The sequence below is a fragment of the Sphaerodactylus townsendi genome, linkage group LG03 (assembly GCF_021028975.2).
Source record: "Sphaerodactylus townsendi isolate TG3544 linkage group LG03, MPM_Stown_v2.3, whole genome shotgun sequence".
NCBI classification, from domain to species: Eukaryota; Metazoa; Chordata; class Lepidosauria; order Squamata; family Sphaerodactylidae; genus Sphaerodactylus; species Sphaerodactylus townsendi.
This window is the reverse complement of record NC_059427.1, coordinates 172,847,822-172,866,217: the sequence shown is the minus strand read 5'-3', so window position 1 is coordinate 172,866,217 and position 18,396 is coordinate 172,847,822. Positions and strand designations below refer to the sequence as shown.

General features: G+C 46.3%; 1 protein-coding gene across 5 annotated transcripts in view; it reads left to right on the top strand.

Annotated features, from left to right (window-relative positions):
• The window catches only part of SPATS2 (spermatogenesis associated serine rich 2), a 64,014-nt gene that overhangs the window by 22,833 nt on the left and 22,785 nt on the right, over positions 1-18,396 (top strand). For all 5 annotated transcript variants that reach the window (XM_048490374.1, XM_048490371.1, XM_048490372.1 and 2 more), the window contains 2 exons: positions 12,580-12,659; positions 15,337-15,445. In XM_048490374.1, coding sequence (XP_048346331.1) covers positions 12,580-12,659; positions 15,337-15,445 — 189 coding nt within the window. The remainder of the gene's footprint in view (positions 1-12,579; positions 12,660-15,336; positions 15,446-18,396) is intronic.

Sequence of the window (18,396 nt, the reverse complement as noted above, 5' to 3'; positions counted from 1 at the left end):
AAACTGAAGCTGTTATTCTCGTGAATAACAGTTTCTCGCATTATGAGAAGATAAAGAGTCATTGGAACACAGTAATGTTAGAAAAGTTGAAGGCAACGGGAAGACTGGAGATGGATTGATTCAATCAAGGAAGTCATGGTCTTCAGTTAGCAAGACCTGAGCAAAGTTAATACGACGTTATAGAGATCATTAATTCATAGAGTTGCAAGTGACTTGAGAGCCAGCATGGTGTAGTGGTTAAGAGCAGGTGGACTCTAATCTGGAGTACCAGATCTGATTCCCCACTCCTCCACATGAGCAGCAGACTTTTATCTGGTGAACTGGATTGTTTCCCTGCTCCTACATTCCTGTTTGGTGATCTTGGGCTAGTCACAGTTCTTCGAAACTCTCTCAGCCCCATTTATGTCACAAGGTGTCTGTTGCGGGGAGGAAGGGAAAGGAGTTTGCAAGCCACTTTGAGTCTCCTTACAGGAGTGAAAGGCAGGATATACAGCGGAACCTCGGTTTTCATCAGTAATCCATCCGAAAACAATCAGTGAACTCTGAAATGATGAAAAACAAGGCAATTATTTCCATATGAATCAATGTAAATCCAATTAATTTGTTCTAAACACTCAAATACATACCAAAAACAAATTTTATAGAGAATAAATGTAGTGTAACTTACATGTAATTTTAGTATTAGCACTCGCAATCAATAAAAATGCACAAAAACACTAGAAAGCAATGGAATTCTTCGGCTGGACACGTGGGGTGATGATCACACAATGAGAAACAACGCCACACTGAGCAGGAAATTAGCAGTGAAATCCGAGGCAACCAACTAAATCCGAGGCAAAATTTTCACGGAAAAAATCAACGAAAACTGAAACGATCACCAAAATCAACGAAAACCAAGATTTCACTGTAAATCCAAACTCTTCTCCTCCTCTCATAACATATACAGTAACTTGTCACATAGATACCTCCATTTTTTACAAGAAAAATCTCACATGTACCTAATAATTAAGAGACACCTATAACCCTCTGCACCTTGTGCTACCGTAGTACACACATCTCTGCATCAGTGTTCTCCATCTGTAAAATGGATAAATGTTAGGGTTGGGGGTCACCGCAACATGAGGAGCTATATTAGGAAGGTTGAGAACCACTGGATGAGAGAGAAGCGGGATGTAAAAACCTACTGTTCTTTTTCTTCTAATCCTGAGACCCAGGTTTGATTCCCCACTCCTCCACCCTCCTGGGTGACCTTGGGCCAGCCTTAGTTCTCCCAGAATTCTTTCACCCCACCTACCTCACAAGGTGTCTGTTACATACAAACATACATAGGCCTTTATTGGCATCAAAGTATAATCCAATATATTAAATACAAGGAGACAATTAATTTGACATTAAAAGATAATATAAAACAATACAAAACAAAATTCTAAAAATGCATATGTTATAGAGTTTATAGTAAAGGTAACAAAGATGTAGGTAACGTCTAAATAAGCACTAACACATTAAACACGTCACCCACTAGGCAGCCAATTTAGGTTTGGTATTTCTTATATGTTAAGGAACAATGCTCATCACATACAATTGTAATCATATATCTATCTCATATCAACAGAATTTCATCATTCACTGTTGTATCATCACATGAATTATTTTTCTCTTTTTCTGTTCAATAATCTAAACATAAACAGTCCCTTCAAAGGTGTTTCCACATTCATTCAAATTCCAGGTTCTTGCAGTTGATCACAAAAGTTCATTCATAAATATTGCGGTTTTCAATTAATTGCTGGCAGGAACGCATCGCACGAAATTGCGCTCTTCGGTGTCTTCATCAGTGCCAATTTGCCATTTACTTGCATATGAGGTGTTCTATAGGTAATAGACGCTTTCCAAGAAGCTGTTAGATCCTACCAGCTTCTTGGAAAGTGTCTATTACCTATAGAACACCTCATATGCAAGTAAATGGCAAAAGCTTGGCTTGTGTGGAGACACAAATATTTTTTGCATTTTTCCAAAACTCAATGTCTCTCCTAAAATAACCTACTGCACACATTTTCATTTCTTTCCATTGTTGGGGTGTGTATGTGTGGGGTGGTGGTTTCTTAATTGCAGTATAATGAAGTACAGTGGAACCTCGGTTTTCATCGGTTTCGGTTTTCATCGATTTTTTCATCGAAAAATTTGTCTTGGTTTTCATCGATTTGCCTCGGTTTTCATCGATTTGCAGTAAGGTGCAGGGGTTTGTGGAGAAAAATCACTCGGACAAAGATGTTGCAGGCCCTGCCTGCAACTTGTTTAATGACAATGTCTTGCCCCATTTCAGACAAATCTTAAAGAGGCGTCAAAAACAGACCTCTTTGGACAGCTTTCTGATGCGACATTGGTCCACTGGCTCTGAAGCTGGTCCTAGTGTTATTGTTTGTTACTGTTTTCAGCATTAAACACTATGTTTATTCACCAAAAATGTGTTTTCAGTATGTTTTTTGGAGTGCCTAGAACGGATTAATTGGATTTGCATTGATTCCTATGGAAAAGTTTGCCTCGGTTTTCATCGATTTCGGTTTTCATCAATTCTTTTTGGACGGATTACCAACGAAAACCGAGGTTCCACTGTATATCAATCAATGCCTCCTATGCTAAGCGGTATATTTTATTGCACTGTAATTGTAATTATAGATTCTGCTCATTGTCCTGGTCTGCTAGCTGTAATTCTGCTGGTGCTTTTACCATCCTGTGCAGATCTGTTTGCTGAGTCAGTGCTTAGTGCTCAGAGCTGTAAACCCAGAATCTGACTGTCAATAGCAGTTCTGTAAAACTTAATGTTGCCTTTAAAGGTAACTAATACCTTTTAGTCAGTGTGTGTGTGTATGTGGCAGCATTTCCTGAAACAATCTTTCTGATATGACCTGAAGAACTGCAGAATGCCAGAGGCTGGAGTTAAGATAATGATTAGAGTATACAACGTTATTTGTTTTATTCTGCTGGTTTATGACTGTACGGAATAAACTGGACTGAACTGGTGATGATTAGGAGCCACTCCAGAGTACAGTTTCCATTGTACAATTTCACAAAAGCTTACACCACAGTAGAGTCTTTAATCTCCTGCACCCAAACTTATTTTGGCACCTTAAAAAAAATACCGTTACTCCTCTGCAATCCTGCAATTTAAAATTACGCTCACGGTTTATTTCTTAAGTTTTCGCCACAGCGAAAACAACAGGGTCTCACCACAGTTCAGTTAAAATTGCTAGCTGTGACTTGGTGTTACCTGTAAATTGGCGGGTGAGCGCTAAAGGGAATCCGTACCCTGTGTAATTAGAGCTTCTCTGAAAGTGTATCTTGAATCTGAACTTCACCTATTCTCAGGGTCTGCAACCCGCGGCTCCAGAGCCTCATGCGGCTCTTTCAGCCTTATACTGTGGCTCCACGTGGCCTGGAGGTCAGAAGATAGCGTGGACGTGTCCCTCCAGCCCTCCAGAGCAGCACTGGAAGGAAAGGTGAATGGAGAAGCCGAACCAGAGGCAGCTCCGTGCGTGAGGGCATTGCTTTTCACGTCCCCTCCACTCACCTCTCCTTCCAGCACTGCTCTGGAGGGCTGGAGGGACACGCCCATGCTGCTCTCCTGGAGGTCGGAGGATAGCGTGGGCGTGTCCCTCCAAAGCAGTCGCCATCCCCGCTCTGCCATCCCCCCTCTTCCCCACAGAGCAGGCGGCTGCCTGCTCCGTAGGGCAGAGGGGTTTTCCCTGCCTGGCATCTCCGCCTCCCAGCGCTGGAAGGAAAGGTGAGTAGAGGGGCTGAACCAGAGGTGGCTCGGTAGATCTTCGGGGCCGTGGAAAAACGGGTCCAAATGGCTCTTTGGGTGGTAAAGGTTGCCGACCCATGACCTAGTCAAGTCTCTTGTTGAAGTGTTTTTGATTTGTGGGCTACTAGTCACTTTATGGTTGACGTGACAGATGGTTTGTTAGTGTGTGTTGGGATGGATGCCATAATGTTAATGGGGGGGAACATCTGCAGATGTGGAAGTTGAAGCTGAGTCTGATGCATATGTGCTAGTGCAGGAGTCTGCAACCTGCCATGCTGGCAGGGGCTGATGGGAATTGTAGTCCATGAACATCTGGAGAGCCGCAGGTTGCAGACTCCTGTGCTAGTGTGTCTCCATCAGATGTTAAGTTCCCGGCAGATCCACAGCACCCGTTATATCTCCCATGCAAAATGTGAAGCCATTCTTGTCAAGTTAGAAAGTGATTAGATGTTTGGCAACATAACCTTGCAGCATAAGGTATCTTTTGATATTTCCCTTCTAAAACAGCGGAAGGTAAATGTGCACTTCTTGCAAGAGTAAAAGCTCTCCTTAGATCTTTGTTATCCAGGTAAGTTAAGTAAGGAGCAGGGGCAGTGATATATTTCTCTGTAGGGGAGAGAGGAAAATCTGAATATCTTGCCAGATCCAACTGTTGTGATACATCTTTAATTCTTTGAATAAGTTCAATTTTAAAATGATCCCAGTTTGTGATCATATGGATGTTATATGAAAGGCTGCATTTATTAAGACCACATCTAGGTTTATAAGGATCTTTTGCTAGCAAAGGCCAAAGACAATTTGAATCAGTGTGTAGCTTTATCCATTTATATACCGCCCTCCGGGGGAGGGCGGTATATAAACCTAACCAATAAATAAATAAATATGCTGCTGTTGTTGTTATCCTATCCTTCAGGCTCATTACTCCTGTTTCAAGTCTAATAAGATTTGTGACGGTTACATGTTGGTGCCTCTGTGAAAGGGATAAGATTGAAAACAACGACCAGTGGAGGGTAATGTTGGCTCTGGAATTGAGCACAAAGAAATAGTTGCTGTGTGCTGTCCTTTTTTCTTTAGAAAAATAACAACTCCCAAAGGACAACCTCTTCTGTATTGATCATCTTGTGAACACATTCTTAGTAGTCAACTTATAAAAAGTGTGTTTCTTCTTATGAAAACAGAGTGCCTTGTCATTTTTAGTAACCAAGCTGAGGTTTTAAGGACTCAAAGAGGACCAGTTTATTATTTTTTGTTTACAGCAGAAATGGAGCACAAATATTTAGAGCTATTTAGAGCACAAATAGCCCATGCAAACAGTTGGCAACAATGATACTGCTTTAACATGCTTTGTTCAGCTCATGTAAATCCTTATTAAAAATATGATTTTTTCAAAAATCAATCTTTTAAAAAAAGTTTTGATCCTTAATTTTATCAGAAACCACTTAATTTAAAATGAATCTGAAACCTTCAGACCTTTAGATATAGAAGGAGTAACCACCCATTTGTGGCCAGCTAGTCCAAAATGCAAAACAAATAAAGGTTTTGTAGCAGGTTAGAGTTGCAGTTATCAGAATTAGCCGCTGGCAGATCTCGATTAATGGGTTCCAGTTTGCACATCCAGGAGGGTGAGATGACATTAAATATTGAGTAAAGGTTAGGTGCTGAGATGGATTCCTGTACACAGGTTTGGTAATCACTTGTTCTTTGATTAGCTCAGTAGTTACGGAAGCATTAGGACAGCTGTAGTTAATTTAGTTGGTATCGCACTAGGTCCATGGTGGCGAACCTATGGCACTCCAAATTGGCCAATGCTGGCAGGGGCTGATGGAAATTGTAGTCCATGAACATCTGGAGTGCCATAGGTTCGCCACCACTGTACTAGGTTAACCTGTGATTACATTTTCTTGATGTGATTTTTGTGTGGTCTGTCTCCTTCCCCCCCCCCCCCCCGATTGGCTCACACAACAGAATTTTAACAACAGGACAGCCTCATAAAACTGAACTGATCAAAATTTGAGCAGATCTAGCACACCACTGTTCAAACATTATTCACATGATTATCTTTGAGGCTGGTGATGTTTTGGGTCAGGCTGTGGACAAGCTGGTTTGTGTGCGTGCCACTGCCATGCCTAGAACTCATCCCTGACTGATGGTGGTATCCTGACAGTTGACCTGTTTTGGGTTCAAGGAGCACAGTCCAGCCTCACTACTGCTTATTATTATTATTGGAGATTTCACAGTTGCCAGATCTTTAGCTGGTTGTTGGCCTTCATTACAATTCGAGCCTCACCCAGAAGCCTAGGAAGTTGTAATGTATCAGCGTAGTATTCGTGCGGATCCCAGCAGGGCTGCCTTCTGAATTTGACAGATGTTAATTTTGTCAATTCGAAGATGTTTCACGTGCTGCCCTAGTGTTTTTGGGATGGCGCCCAGCGTGCCGATTACTACTGGGACGACCTCAGCTGGTTTGTGCCATAGATGCTGAAGCTCGATTTTCAAATCGCGGTATCTAGTGACCTTCTCGTGTTCTTTTTCAATGACCCTGCTGTCACCAGGGACTGCTATGTCGATGATGGTAACTTTCTTGTCCTTGATCACGGTGGTGTCTGGTGTATTGTGTTTCAACACTTTGTCCGTTTGGATTCAAAAGTCCCACAGGATCTTGACCTTCTCATTTTCCATTACTTTCTCTGGACAGTGTTCCCACCAGTTCCTAGCTGTTCTTATGTTGTAATTCTTGCATAAATTCCAATGAATCATCTTTGCCACTGAGTTGTGTCTCTGTTTGTACTCAGTCTGGGCAACCTTTTTGCAGCAGCTGAGGACATGATCTACAGTTTCATCAACTTCTTGGCACAATCTGCATTATTATTGTTGTTGTTGTTGTTGTTGTTTCGTAGACCGGCTTCATCCCTGGAGGGCTCTAGGAAGTTTACAACACAACACATGATATCCAACAACAGTTAAAACACAATTACAACCCTTAAAATCTAAAACAGAGACAGCTTAAATCCCATATGGGTGGTGCCCGGGCCCAAGGCCAGGAGGGGCGGCAATGCCAAGAGATGGAGCCAGTATAAGGCATTGCTGAAGAGGATAGCATATGGCAGGGGCCACCAGGGGCAGCCAATCCACGGCCAGCCTCTCCAAAAGCCTGGTGGAATAGCTCAGTTTTACAGGCCCTGGGGAATTCACCAAGGTCCCGCAGGGCCCGAATAGCTGGTGGAAGAGCGTTCCACCAGGCAGGGGCCAGGGCTGTAAAGGCCCTGACCCGGGTAGAGGCCAGTCGCGTCATTGAACTAGAAATGGGTGTGGGCTAAGTGAAAGAACCAGCTGTCTCGTTCCGAGAGAGTGGTATGAAAATACTGTGAGACACTAATGTGGTTCCCCCTTTTTATTCTTTCAGTAGCACCAGTCCAGATGTTTGCTCTAGAAACAGAGTTAAGGAGTTTCACTTACAGAGCCATCCTAAGCAAAGTTATACTTTAAATTCAGATTTAAAACTTTTATTGGCATATAAAGGAGGTTCCAGTAAAGCACACTGTTAATAAAATAAGCTCGACAAGAGTCCAGATTCAACAGATAAGATAATGATACAGAGCATTCATGAGTTCTCACTGGTTGCTGCAGAAACTTGGCCTGGGTCTATTATGTCCATGACTTGGGCAGTCGTAAAGAGAGCTAGCTACCTTGCGTGCGTCAGAATACCACTCCTTACTGGCCCTTTCCACACAAATAACCGAAAACATTTGTAAAATGTTTTCAGTCCCCCTCCCCTTTACCACGGTGTTAGTCTGCACTCACCCTCTTGAAATGATTCTTGGCTGCCATTAGGTGCCCCCCCCCCTTTTTAGTTAAGAGTTGAATCGATGCTTCAGTGATTCAAAGCTTCATGCTTCGATTCTCATAGCTCATATACCCAGTGGTTCAAAAAGTTAACCTCCCCCCCCCCCCAATTTTTTTAAGCACATAGGAATTATCAAAATAAACAGGCAATGGGAAACAGAGTGAGCTCAGAAAATGGCATTGAGGAGGAATTCTCCTGGATGGTGTAGGCCATCTTGTTTGGGTTATTCTCCACCATCAATCAAGGAGGCAGGAAATATACTTTGGTCACTTCCTGTAGGCTGGTCATAGCTATCTTGCTCCAGTATCTTCCTGCCTCGTCAGGGAGTGCAGCAAATTCAACAGGCTCTTTGCTTATCAATAGGCTTCGTGTCCTTTGGATCCCAAAAACTCCTTTCTGTGTCTGTGAGAGTTTGTAGTCTTTTTTCCTTGTAACTCTGTGTCTGTGGTCCCTGCCCTCCTTGTGTTTCCCTCTTCCCACCAAAAAAGCCCTCCCTTCAGCGGTTATGGCGTTGGCGCCAATTTCTCCTCATAAGGAGGGATTCTGCCGCTCGGCAGCGGAGAACAAGGAGGGCAGTGACCAGGTCTGCCAGTCAAGCCTCCTGCTCTCCCCCGCGGCCAGCTGAGCCATGGCTGAGGAGGGAAGTGCACCACCGGCCGGCCAGTCCCAGGGCATGTTTCATGGGGTTGCTAGCCAGCGGAGCCTCTTTCACTGTCGGCCCTCTCGGCGTGGAGATTATTGGCGCCAGCATGCCTTTCTGACCCCAGCTCCTGTACAGGGTGCCAGGGAGTGTCTGGCCGTGAGAGCCGTGGTCCCAGAGCAGCCGTGGGGCTAGCCAGCGGGCCTTTTCGCCATCCCCTCTTGGCGCACAGGTCAGCACGCACACTCGACCAGCCCCTGTACAGGGTGACAGGGAACGTCTGGGCGTGAGAGCTGTGACTGCAGCCGCAAAGAGGGGAGGCACCGAGAGGACAGCGGGTCATCTTCCCGCCTTGATCCTGTTTCCACTGCTGGTGTTCCAACTCTGCAGCCGATGGATGCCTCTGCGGCAGAGGCCTCCGATCTAGCTGGACTCTCCAGGCAAGAGAGAGAGAGGAGGGGGAGGGAAAGCAACATGGCAGATGCCATTCCCTCGGAGTGGAGCGTCTTCTCCCATCACCGGCTGGTAGCCTTAATGCGTTCCTCCATCAGGGAGGAGGTCTCTAAGCAGCTGCAGCCATCCCCTGCCCTCCCTCCTTACACGCAAAGGCCTCGCTCTAGATCCAGATCCCCCATTCCCCGTAGGAGGGATAGGGATTGGCTGGCGCCTGTGTATAAGAGGGCAGTGACATACCCCCTCACAACACAAGAATGGATTGGTAATTTGTTTCTACTGTTCAGGAAGGACATTTCAGATATCAGTGTCGCAGGTTTCAGAAACCTCATGCTCAGTCCCCGACCAAAAAGGTCCAAACTGTCAAATAGGCTGATTCTGACCCAAAACCAGTTTCTAAAACGCAGGAGGCCCAACCTGTCAGTGCAGCTAACGTATTACAGGTCTCGCTCAGGAAGGAATCAGTAAGATTTATGGAGCCTGTGACAGGGGCTGAGGTGACTCTGATAAACCCCCACTTTGTACAGAAGATCAGAGTGTACTAGGCCAAAAAATTAAGGTCAGGGGGATCAGAAGCCCAGCCTTGAGGCGAAATTGGCTGAAGCCCCAATAACATACAAGGACTTCCATGGAAATTGGACGAGGGAGTCTATTGGAGGTATTTAGATCCCAATTTCAAATATTTATATGCCACATTCTTAAAAGTACATTCAGACTTTGTCTGGAATCTTTCACAAAGGGGGGCAAGAGAGAATGGGTTACCTGACAGCCATTCATTTATAGAATAAATAACTGATTTTAGAAGTAATAATCATTACTTCTCAATTCTAAAAGGAATTTCAGTTCTCCTTGAGTCAGTTCACTAACAAGCATTACAGCATAAGGCACGTTTCAGTCTAACTCCACCTGGCGTTGTAGGGTGGCTCTATAAAGACTGGGCTTAAGACCAACTTGTGAGTAATCTAGGATGACATCTAGTGACAGAGTCTCTGGTGTGATTAGCTTCCCCCTGCACCAGTGAACAAACGCTTTCCAGGAAGATCTGTGAATCCTGGTGGTGGATGGACAACATGAGGCTAGCAATGTCTCAGTCACGTCATTTGAATAGCTCTTCTTTCTCCTACTGTTCTGTTCAAGAACCATGCAGTCAAACTGAACCAGATGCCACAGATATCACAAGTGACCCTGGGATAACCAATCTGGAACCGTCGAAAGGATTAAGAGTGGTGTCTGATAATCCTTGAATCACTAAAACAATGGGGAAGGCCAGTAGGGCGCCATCAAGATGACCCTCACTCTCTGTCGTCATCGTATCCCAGTGGTGACAAGTCGTCATCGTATCCCAGTGGTGACATCATATCCAATCGTATCCCAGTGGGATACGAACAAGCCTAAATCCACTATCCTTATTAACAAAAATAAATATTTTTAAGTTCGAACCACCCAACGACAAGGAGGTGGTTCTGCCTAACTTTTGCTCCAACCCTACCCATCCCAGCGTACGTTTATGGCACTACCTGGATGTGCGTTGGTCCCTGAGGGCCTTTCTCATACACAAGGAAAATATCAGAGAATGTGAGTTGCTGTTTATTAACATGGTTCCCCCTAGGGTAGATGAGGCCATATCTTCTACAGCCATTAGTTCCAGCATTAGGGCATGTGTCATTGAGGCACACAAGGCCAGTCGTCTCCCGGTTCCCAGTGGCATCACGGCCCACTCTACCCGGAGTGTGGCCACTAACACAGCCTTGGTCAAGCACATGTCCCTAGAACAGATATGTAGGGCGGCCCTCTTCTTTTGTGAGGCACTATAGGTTGACCTCTCTGGATGCTGTTCAGGCCTCCTTTGGAAGGAGAATCCTGGAGCCCATTATCGGAGATTAACAGAACCCACCCTACAGGTCACACCAAACAAGATGGCCTACACCATCCAGGAGAATGACCCATTGGATACTCACCGTGAAAGGGTCTTCTCCTGTATGGTTGTAGGCCATCTTGGCCCTCCCTATTCTCGTTCTTCTCTGGTAATGTGTTTCATATATAAAATTGCAATATTAACATTCCAAGCTAGAGTTTCAGAGCCTGTGAGGATTCCTTTGAGCTTTGGTCCCTTCCAGAGTTGTTAGATTAGGTTCGTTTTTTCAGCATGTTATTGTGTGTGTTGTTGTGGTTTCATTGTTCTTGTCTCATTGTGGTGAGTCCGATCCTCGGCTAGTCAGATACTGGGGCAAGATAGCTATGACCAGCCTACAGGAAGTGACCAAAGTATATTTCCTGCCTCCTTGATTGATGGTGGAGAATAACCCAAACAAGATGGCCTACAACCACCCAGGAGAAGACCCCTTCACGGTGAGTATCCAATGGGTCGGTCTGGGGACGTCACAGAGGCGTGGGAATTGTCTTAAAGAGATCACACAAGCAACTGGAGACGTTTTCAAAACATTTTAACCAAAGAATCATTTTAAAAGGACATTCACTTAAAGCATTTTGAGGCTGCAAATAAAATGTTTTGGGGTAAAAACAATGCAGATTTTCATGGAGGAAACGTTTTATTTCCTGCCTCAAAACTTTTTAAAAGCTTTGTGCAGAAAGGGATATTGACAAGCGATGGATTAATGAGCTTGGACTGAATTATCTGTTAAAAAGGGGTGTATAAAAGTAACAGGATATGTACTGTACCCAGTCCTGTGAGCACAGAGTTGTGGTGAGATGGTTTAAAAAGTAATTAAATAGAAAGGAGGCTAAGAGGCACCCTTGTTGATTGGAATTTTAGGTGTTAAAGTCCCCTGAGGAGTGAATTTGAGTTGGCGACTTGTGGAAGAATAGAGTTTCCTTATTAAATAAAGGAGCCTCTTGCCCATTCCTGTCTTCAAGGGATTATCTCACAAGCGATCTTTAGGAACGGAGTCAAATGCTCTTTTAAGGTCTAGAAAAGCAGCAAATAAATTTGGATCCTTTCCCCATACTGTATTAATTAACAAGATGAGACAAAACAACACTGTGGTCAAGCATTAATTTCCCTTTACAGAATTCTACCTGCTCAGGGTTATACTTTTAAAATCACTGAGTGCAGAAGGGTATAACTCTACTGATGATGGTCTTGTGTACACTGCAGGTACATAGGACCATCGTTAAACTTCAGATGTTGAAAAGTTTTGATGTGTCTATGCTGGATAACAGACTGACCTTCTGATTCTCAGATCTGGTCAGTTATAAGCATCCCTGCAGCAGACTTTGGAGACAAATAACTGTGAAGGTATGGGGTAAAGCCCCTGTAGCAGAGTAGCACAATACACTGGAACGCAGTAGGAAGTCAGACGCACACAGCAGCTCAGCTTCACAGAAGCAGTCCTACTTTTATTCATTCACAAATATAGCTCACACAGACAAAGTGCTCCGCCAGTCAGTGCGAAGACAAGTGTCTCACAGACCTCAGTACACTGCAGCCTTATAACTGGTTTACTGGCCAATCACAGTTCTTTACCAATTAAACTCAGAATGAGGCTGTGTCATGTGATATCTGTCAGTTAGATTTTGATGATCAGACACAAGTTACAACAGTGCTCTGACAATAACCCCGACAAAAAGACCTGTGTCAGAACTCTTCAAACAGAGCTCTGCATGAAGGTAGCATGTTCAATTGCTTCCAGATCCAACGCATAGGACTAACGTATGCTCTGCTTCCCTTATGAGACAAGGGTTGCTCTCGGGGATTAGAGCAATTCTTTTTAGCATTAGCATCCAGCTTGTTCATATGATCATTCAATGCAGCGCAGTCCCTACTTTACTTGTGTCTTGAGAGCGTCTTGTGTTCTGAACCTTAACTTCTGTTTGCTCCTTCAGATTCATCAGGGTTCATTTTTGATGTGCAGTCCAATACTGTGATGGCCCAAGGAGGTACCTTTGAAAATATGAAAGAGAAGGTGAGCAGTTCCTGAGCAGTTCTTTAGTGAAGGGTTTGAGCAGCATTTTGGCTTTCATTTGACAAGCTTATAAGTGCCTGTGAATAGGAACCTAGATTTGTTGAGGCTCTCCTGGCCATATAGGCAGTGGCGTAATGTCCATTGGGCAAAGTGGGCAGCTGCCCAGGGCTAAGGAATTTTGCAGGGCATGCTCCTGCGTTTTTTGGTGTTTTTTCACATTTTGGCCTGCAGGGGGTGCATTGTTAGAGGTATAGGCACCAACATTTCAGGGTATCATCAGGAGACTGTCCTGATGACACTCCCCACGTTTGGTGCAGTTTGGTTCAGGGGGTCCCAAGTTATGGACTCCCAAAGGGGTAGCCCCTATCCCCCATTGTTTCCAATGGGAGCTAAGGAGATGGGGGCTGCACATTTGAGGGTCCATAACTTTGCCCCCCCTGAACCAAACTTCACCAAACTTGAGGAGTGTCATCAGGACAATCTCCTGATGATACCCTGAAATTGTGGTGTCACTAGCTTAACAATTGCACCCCTGACAAGCACTCCCAAAAATTTGGCCAAGAATCTTCTGCATTGATTTTTTTCCATTTATGTCAATGGGGAATTTCTGGTGCAGCCTGTGGGGTGCACATTTCTGAAGGCACAAAACTTTCAGGGTATCTCCAGGAGACTGTCCTAATGACACCCCCCAAGTTTGGTGAAGTTTGGTTCAGGGGGGCTAAAGTTATGGACCCTCAAAGGGGCAGCCCATATCTTCTATTAGCTTCCATTGAAAGCAATGGGGGATGGGGCACCCCTTTTGGGGTGCCCCCCTGAACCAAACTTGGGGGGTGTCATCAGAACAGTCCCCTGAAGATACCCTGAAATTTTGGTGTCACTAACTTTAAAAATGCTGCTTTTTTGTGGAACCCGCCAGGCTTCATGTGCAGGAGCATTGAAACACAAAAAACAGCATTTTTAAAGCTAGTCCATAACTTTGGGCCCCTGAACCAAACTGCACCAAGCTTGGGGGCATCATCAGGACAGTCTCCTGAAGATACCCTAACATTTTGGTGCTGATACCTCTAAAAATGTGCCCCCTGCAGGCCAAAATGCAAAGAACACCAAAAAATGCATCAGAGAATCTTGGATGTTACCGCAAGTTCAGATCGCGCAGAGTTGGGGGGCGGGGTGGGCTTGGGCCCTTGGCCCTTCTAGCACCTCTGAACTGGCTCAGCTCGGCCCGATCCACAGATTGGGCTGAGCCAAACCGCCAAGCTTCGCTACCTGGCCTCCGCCTCTTGCCAGCCCTGCTGTGTCCTCAGATGGATCTTTGTGGGGTGGCAGGACTAGCAGTCAGGGGTGCACATGAACCTGGCTGACCCACCTACCGCGCTGTTCTCCCCTGGATGCTGCCGTTGCCCACCGCCGCTGGCCTGCCTCCCGCATCTCGCGCCATTTTGCTGGTAAGGGGGGGTGCCTAAGTTCAGCCAGCAGGGAGAGGGGAAGCCACAAGCCACTAGGGGAGGAGGATGGGGGAGCTCCGCCTCCTTCCGCTGCCCATGGGGGGGCATCAAACTCAGGTTTTGCCTAGGGCTCCAGTTTGCCTCGTTACGCCCCTGCGTATAGGCATGATTCTTAGCCCTTCTGTAGTTTCATTTGATTTTTTTTGCTCTGTTGTTGCCTGTTACCTTATATACTCACGTATAAGTCTACTTTTTCTGCACATTTTTGTGCTGAATAAAGCCCCCCTCGACTTATACGCGAGTGAGTATCCCACTTCTTGTGTGGTGTTCCCCCTCTTCCGTCTTCACTCTCTCCTGCCTTCTTCTCTGCCTCCCCCCTTTCAGCCTCCTTCTCTGCTTCACTCTCCTCTGCCTTCTTTTCTGCCTCACCCCTTTCAGTTGCTTTCTTAGCCTCCTTCTCTGCTTCGCTCTCCTCTGCCTTCCCCCTTTCATCCACTTTCTCTGCCTCTGCCTTCTTCTTGATGGCAGCCAGCCCATGGCTCTCGGCAGATGACAGCCAGTTGACCTGGGTAAGCTGGACAAGCTGTGGTATGGAGAGGTCAGTGGCAGAGACCTTGGGTTTGGTGAGATGGGGGATCAGTGGCAGAGACCCCCAAATAGCGCCCGACCGTATCTATTTTATTTTTGAAATTTACCAGTAGCTGCTGCATTTCCCACCCTAGACTTATACTCGAGTCAATAAGTTTTCCCAGTTTTTTTGTGGTAAAATTAGGTGCCTTATATTCGGGTCGACTTATACACGAGTATATACAGTAACTGCTATTTAGCAACATACTATATCTCTCCCCCTCTCTCCCTGGCAAGTATCTTGGACCTCTATTGCAATAGGAGTAACTCCCTATTTTGTCAGCAGTTCAAAATCCACCCTTACTGTTTTGTGATCCAAATTTTACAGAGGCAACTTGAACACCTGACTTGATTGTCTGTGGCTTTTCACGTTGCTTCCAGCTTATACCATCAATTGCTGACTTGCCACCTGCCCTGGGATGGGCTTCAGAAGAATGTTGCCAAAGAAAACAGCATTAGTGGGCTGTCCCCAGATCAAAAATGAAACTAACATTCATTGGGAGAACAGAAACTTAATTCTTTGCCTCTGTCAGAAGGGAGAACATTTGACAATTGGAAGCAACTGGTTAATGTGTGACTTTGGTATCTTGTTTTTTTTTTTTTAGATCAGTGCCGTGCGAGCCATAGTTCCCAACCGGAGCAACAATGAAATTATCCTGGTGTTGCAGCACTTTGATAACTGTGTAGACCGAACAGTGCAGGCTTTCATGGAAGGTGAGTTTTTCAGTTAACACAGTTCTGGTTGGGAAGCTGCAAAGCCCGTAGTCTTTGATGGGAATAAGTACAGTGGAACCTCGGTTTTCATTACCTTCGGTTTTCATCTGTTTCGGCTTTTATCGATTTTTTCAGTGAAAAAATTGTCTCAGTTTTCATCGATTTGCCTTGGTTTTCATCAATTTGCAGTAAGGTGCAGGGGTTTGTGGAGAAAAATCACCTGGACAAATGTTGCAGGCTGTGTTGCAGGCAGCTCGTTTAATGACAATGTCTTGCCCCATTTCAGACAAATCGTAAAGAAACAGACCTCTTTGGGCAGCTTTCTGGTGCTACACTGGTCCACTGGCTCTGAAGCTGGTCCTAGTGTTATTGTTTGTTCCTGTTTTCAGCATTAAACACTATGTTTATTCACCAAAACATGTGTTTTTGGTATGTTTTTTGGAACGCCTAGAACAGATTAATTGGATTTACATTGATTCCTATGGAAAAGTTTGCCTTGGTTTTCATCGGTTTCGGTTTTCATTGATTCTTTTTGGACGGATTACCAGTGGAAACCGAGGTTCCACTGTATGCATAATGGTAGGAAATAGACATTCATGTGGGATGGTGAGTGTTCTGCATAAAGTTTAGGTTTGTGTATGAAACAAACCATATATGGAGGGGCCTTCTAAATTTTGTACATGGATTGCTGGTACACTTCTCCATGTTACGTTTGTCGGTGAGGACAAGAAACTCTTTTTGGAAGTGTGTAGCCATATTCTTCTAGCTAATGGACTCTGCATTGACTGTGCAATGTAGCATGACCGTGGCGGTACAAATTCTGTTTTTCAGTGTGACTCATTTGTATAAGCGTATGTAAATTCACAAACGCTGGGTATTTTCATGGCATAAAATAAACCAGTTTCAGCGGCAACCCCAGGTGCATCTTTCATTGTATGGTATCCATTACACGGATAGGCCTTCGTCTTTGTTTCCAGGAATAACCAAGCACATAAGTTTCATTCCTCTTTGTAAATATAATTTTCTTCACCATTCTCTTTCAGAATCTATTTTGGATTTATTTTGCAAAGGCAGTTGTATGAGTGAGACTATACTCTGTTTCACATAGAACAGGGGTCGGGAACCCGCGGCTCGCGAGCCGCATGCGGCTCTTCCGCCGCTGTTCTGCGGCTCCATCAGCCGAGCCGCGGGGCCCCTCTTCTCCCGCCCTGCGAGGAGCAGGGCGGGCGCATCGTTTCCCCGGCGGCCGGGGAACAGCCGCCAGCCAGCAACGCTGCGGGCCCCCTCGGCTCCTTGCAGCCCCTTCCTCTGTGCTCCGCTAGCTCGCAAGGTAGTGAGACCCGAGGAGAGGGGCTGGGAGCCGGAGGAGAGCCCGAGAGATGGAGACGCCTCCTCGACTCGCGCTTCGGAGGCTGAGAGTTGAGCCGGCGCTTGTGCCAAGCGGGTCTGGGCGGCTCAGGCGCCGGAGAAGGGGGGGGGCTGCGGAGAACCAGCCGGCAAAGACACCTGGGCGTGGGGGGGGGGGTCTCCAGCCTCGCTTGTCACCGGCTGCGGCGCTCGGCTGGAGGGGCGCTCGGTGGGTCCTGCGCTTAGCAAAAGCAAGAGAGACCCCCCCCCGCTCGCTCTCCCGATTCCGGCCTCTTCAGTGCGTCGGATCTAGCAGCGGCCCAGCGCCGGGCCTTTTTTCCTCGACGCCAGGCTGCAGAGCTGGGCGCCCCCCGCCCCCGAGTCCTCCTGGAACCGCCCGGCCCCGATTCACCGCCCGCACCCGACTCGAACCAGTTCCCAGGGAAAGAAACGGACCCCCGTGCGCCATCCTTTCAGCCGCCGGGCTCCTGTCAATGGGCAGGAGCTGGACTTTGCAGACCCGACCTCTGGGACGGTTCCAAGTTGACCCAGACTGCGGGGGGGGGGGCAGGGTTCGGGCGAGCGCCTGGGGTCGTCGGGTTGCGGGAAAGTGCCGGGCTGGGCCGAATAACAAAGCCTTGCGAGCAAAGACGGCGCGGAGAGGGCCCCTCTTCTCCCGCCCTGCGAGGAGCAGGGCGGGCGCATCGTTTCCCCGGCGGCCGGCCCGGCCGAGCCGCAGCGAACTCTTCTCCAGCCCTGCGCGGAGCAGAAGAACATGGATTTCCCGTGACGGCCCGAGGAACAGAGGCGGGAGCATCTTCTCCGGCAGCCGGCAAGGCCGAGCCGCCGGGCCTATCTACGCCTGCCCTGCAGGCGGGTGTGTGTGTGAGCGGGCGGAGGGGGGGCGCGAGCGAGCAAGTGGGCGGGGGACCGGAGGGGGGGCGTGCCAGCGAGTGGGGGGTGGGTGAGCCAAATGGCTCTTTGCGGGGAAAAGGTTCCCGACCCCTGACATAGAAGGTGTTAGATCAGTTGAGGTACAGCAGTTGAGAAAGTTGCATACTTTGGCATTAGAATATAATCCTGAAGGAATATGAGAATTATTCATTTTTACGCACTGCCTTTGTCAAAACCATTATTTTGTGCATTATTGAACATAGTACAAGAGCATTTATGCCGAAATATATTTTTACTTTCAAATGGATGGAGGGGAGCAGGGCTTGGTAGGCACTAAGACCCAGGCGGAAGGAACAGTCTACAACAAAGAAGGTCCGGTATGCCTTATTCTGTGGCAGAGGAATATTCAATCTATATCTTTATGTGAAACAGAGTATAGAACTTTAGAACTTAAAAGGCCGCAGCACAACCATTAAACAAAATCTGTTGCTTCTAAACCAACTACAGTGGAACCTCGGTTTTCGTTGGTAATCTGTCCAAAAAGAATCGATGAAAACCAAAACCAATGAAAACCAAGGCAAACTTCTCCATAGGAATCAATGTAAATCCAATTAATCCATTCTAGGCACTCCAAAAAACATACCAAAAACACATGTTTTGGTGAATAAACATAGTGTTTAATGCTGAAAACAGTAACAGACAATAACACT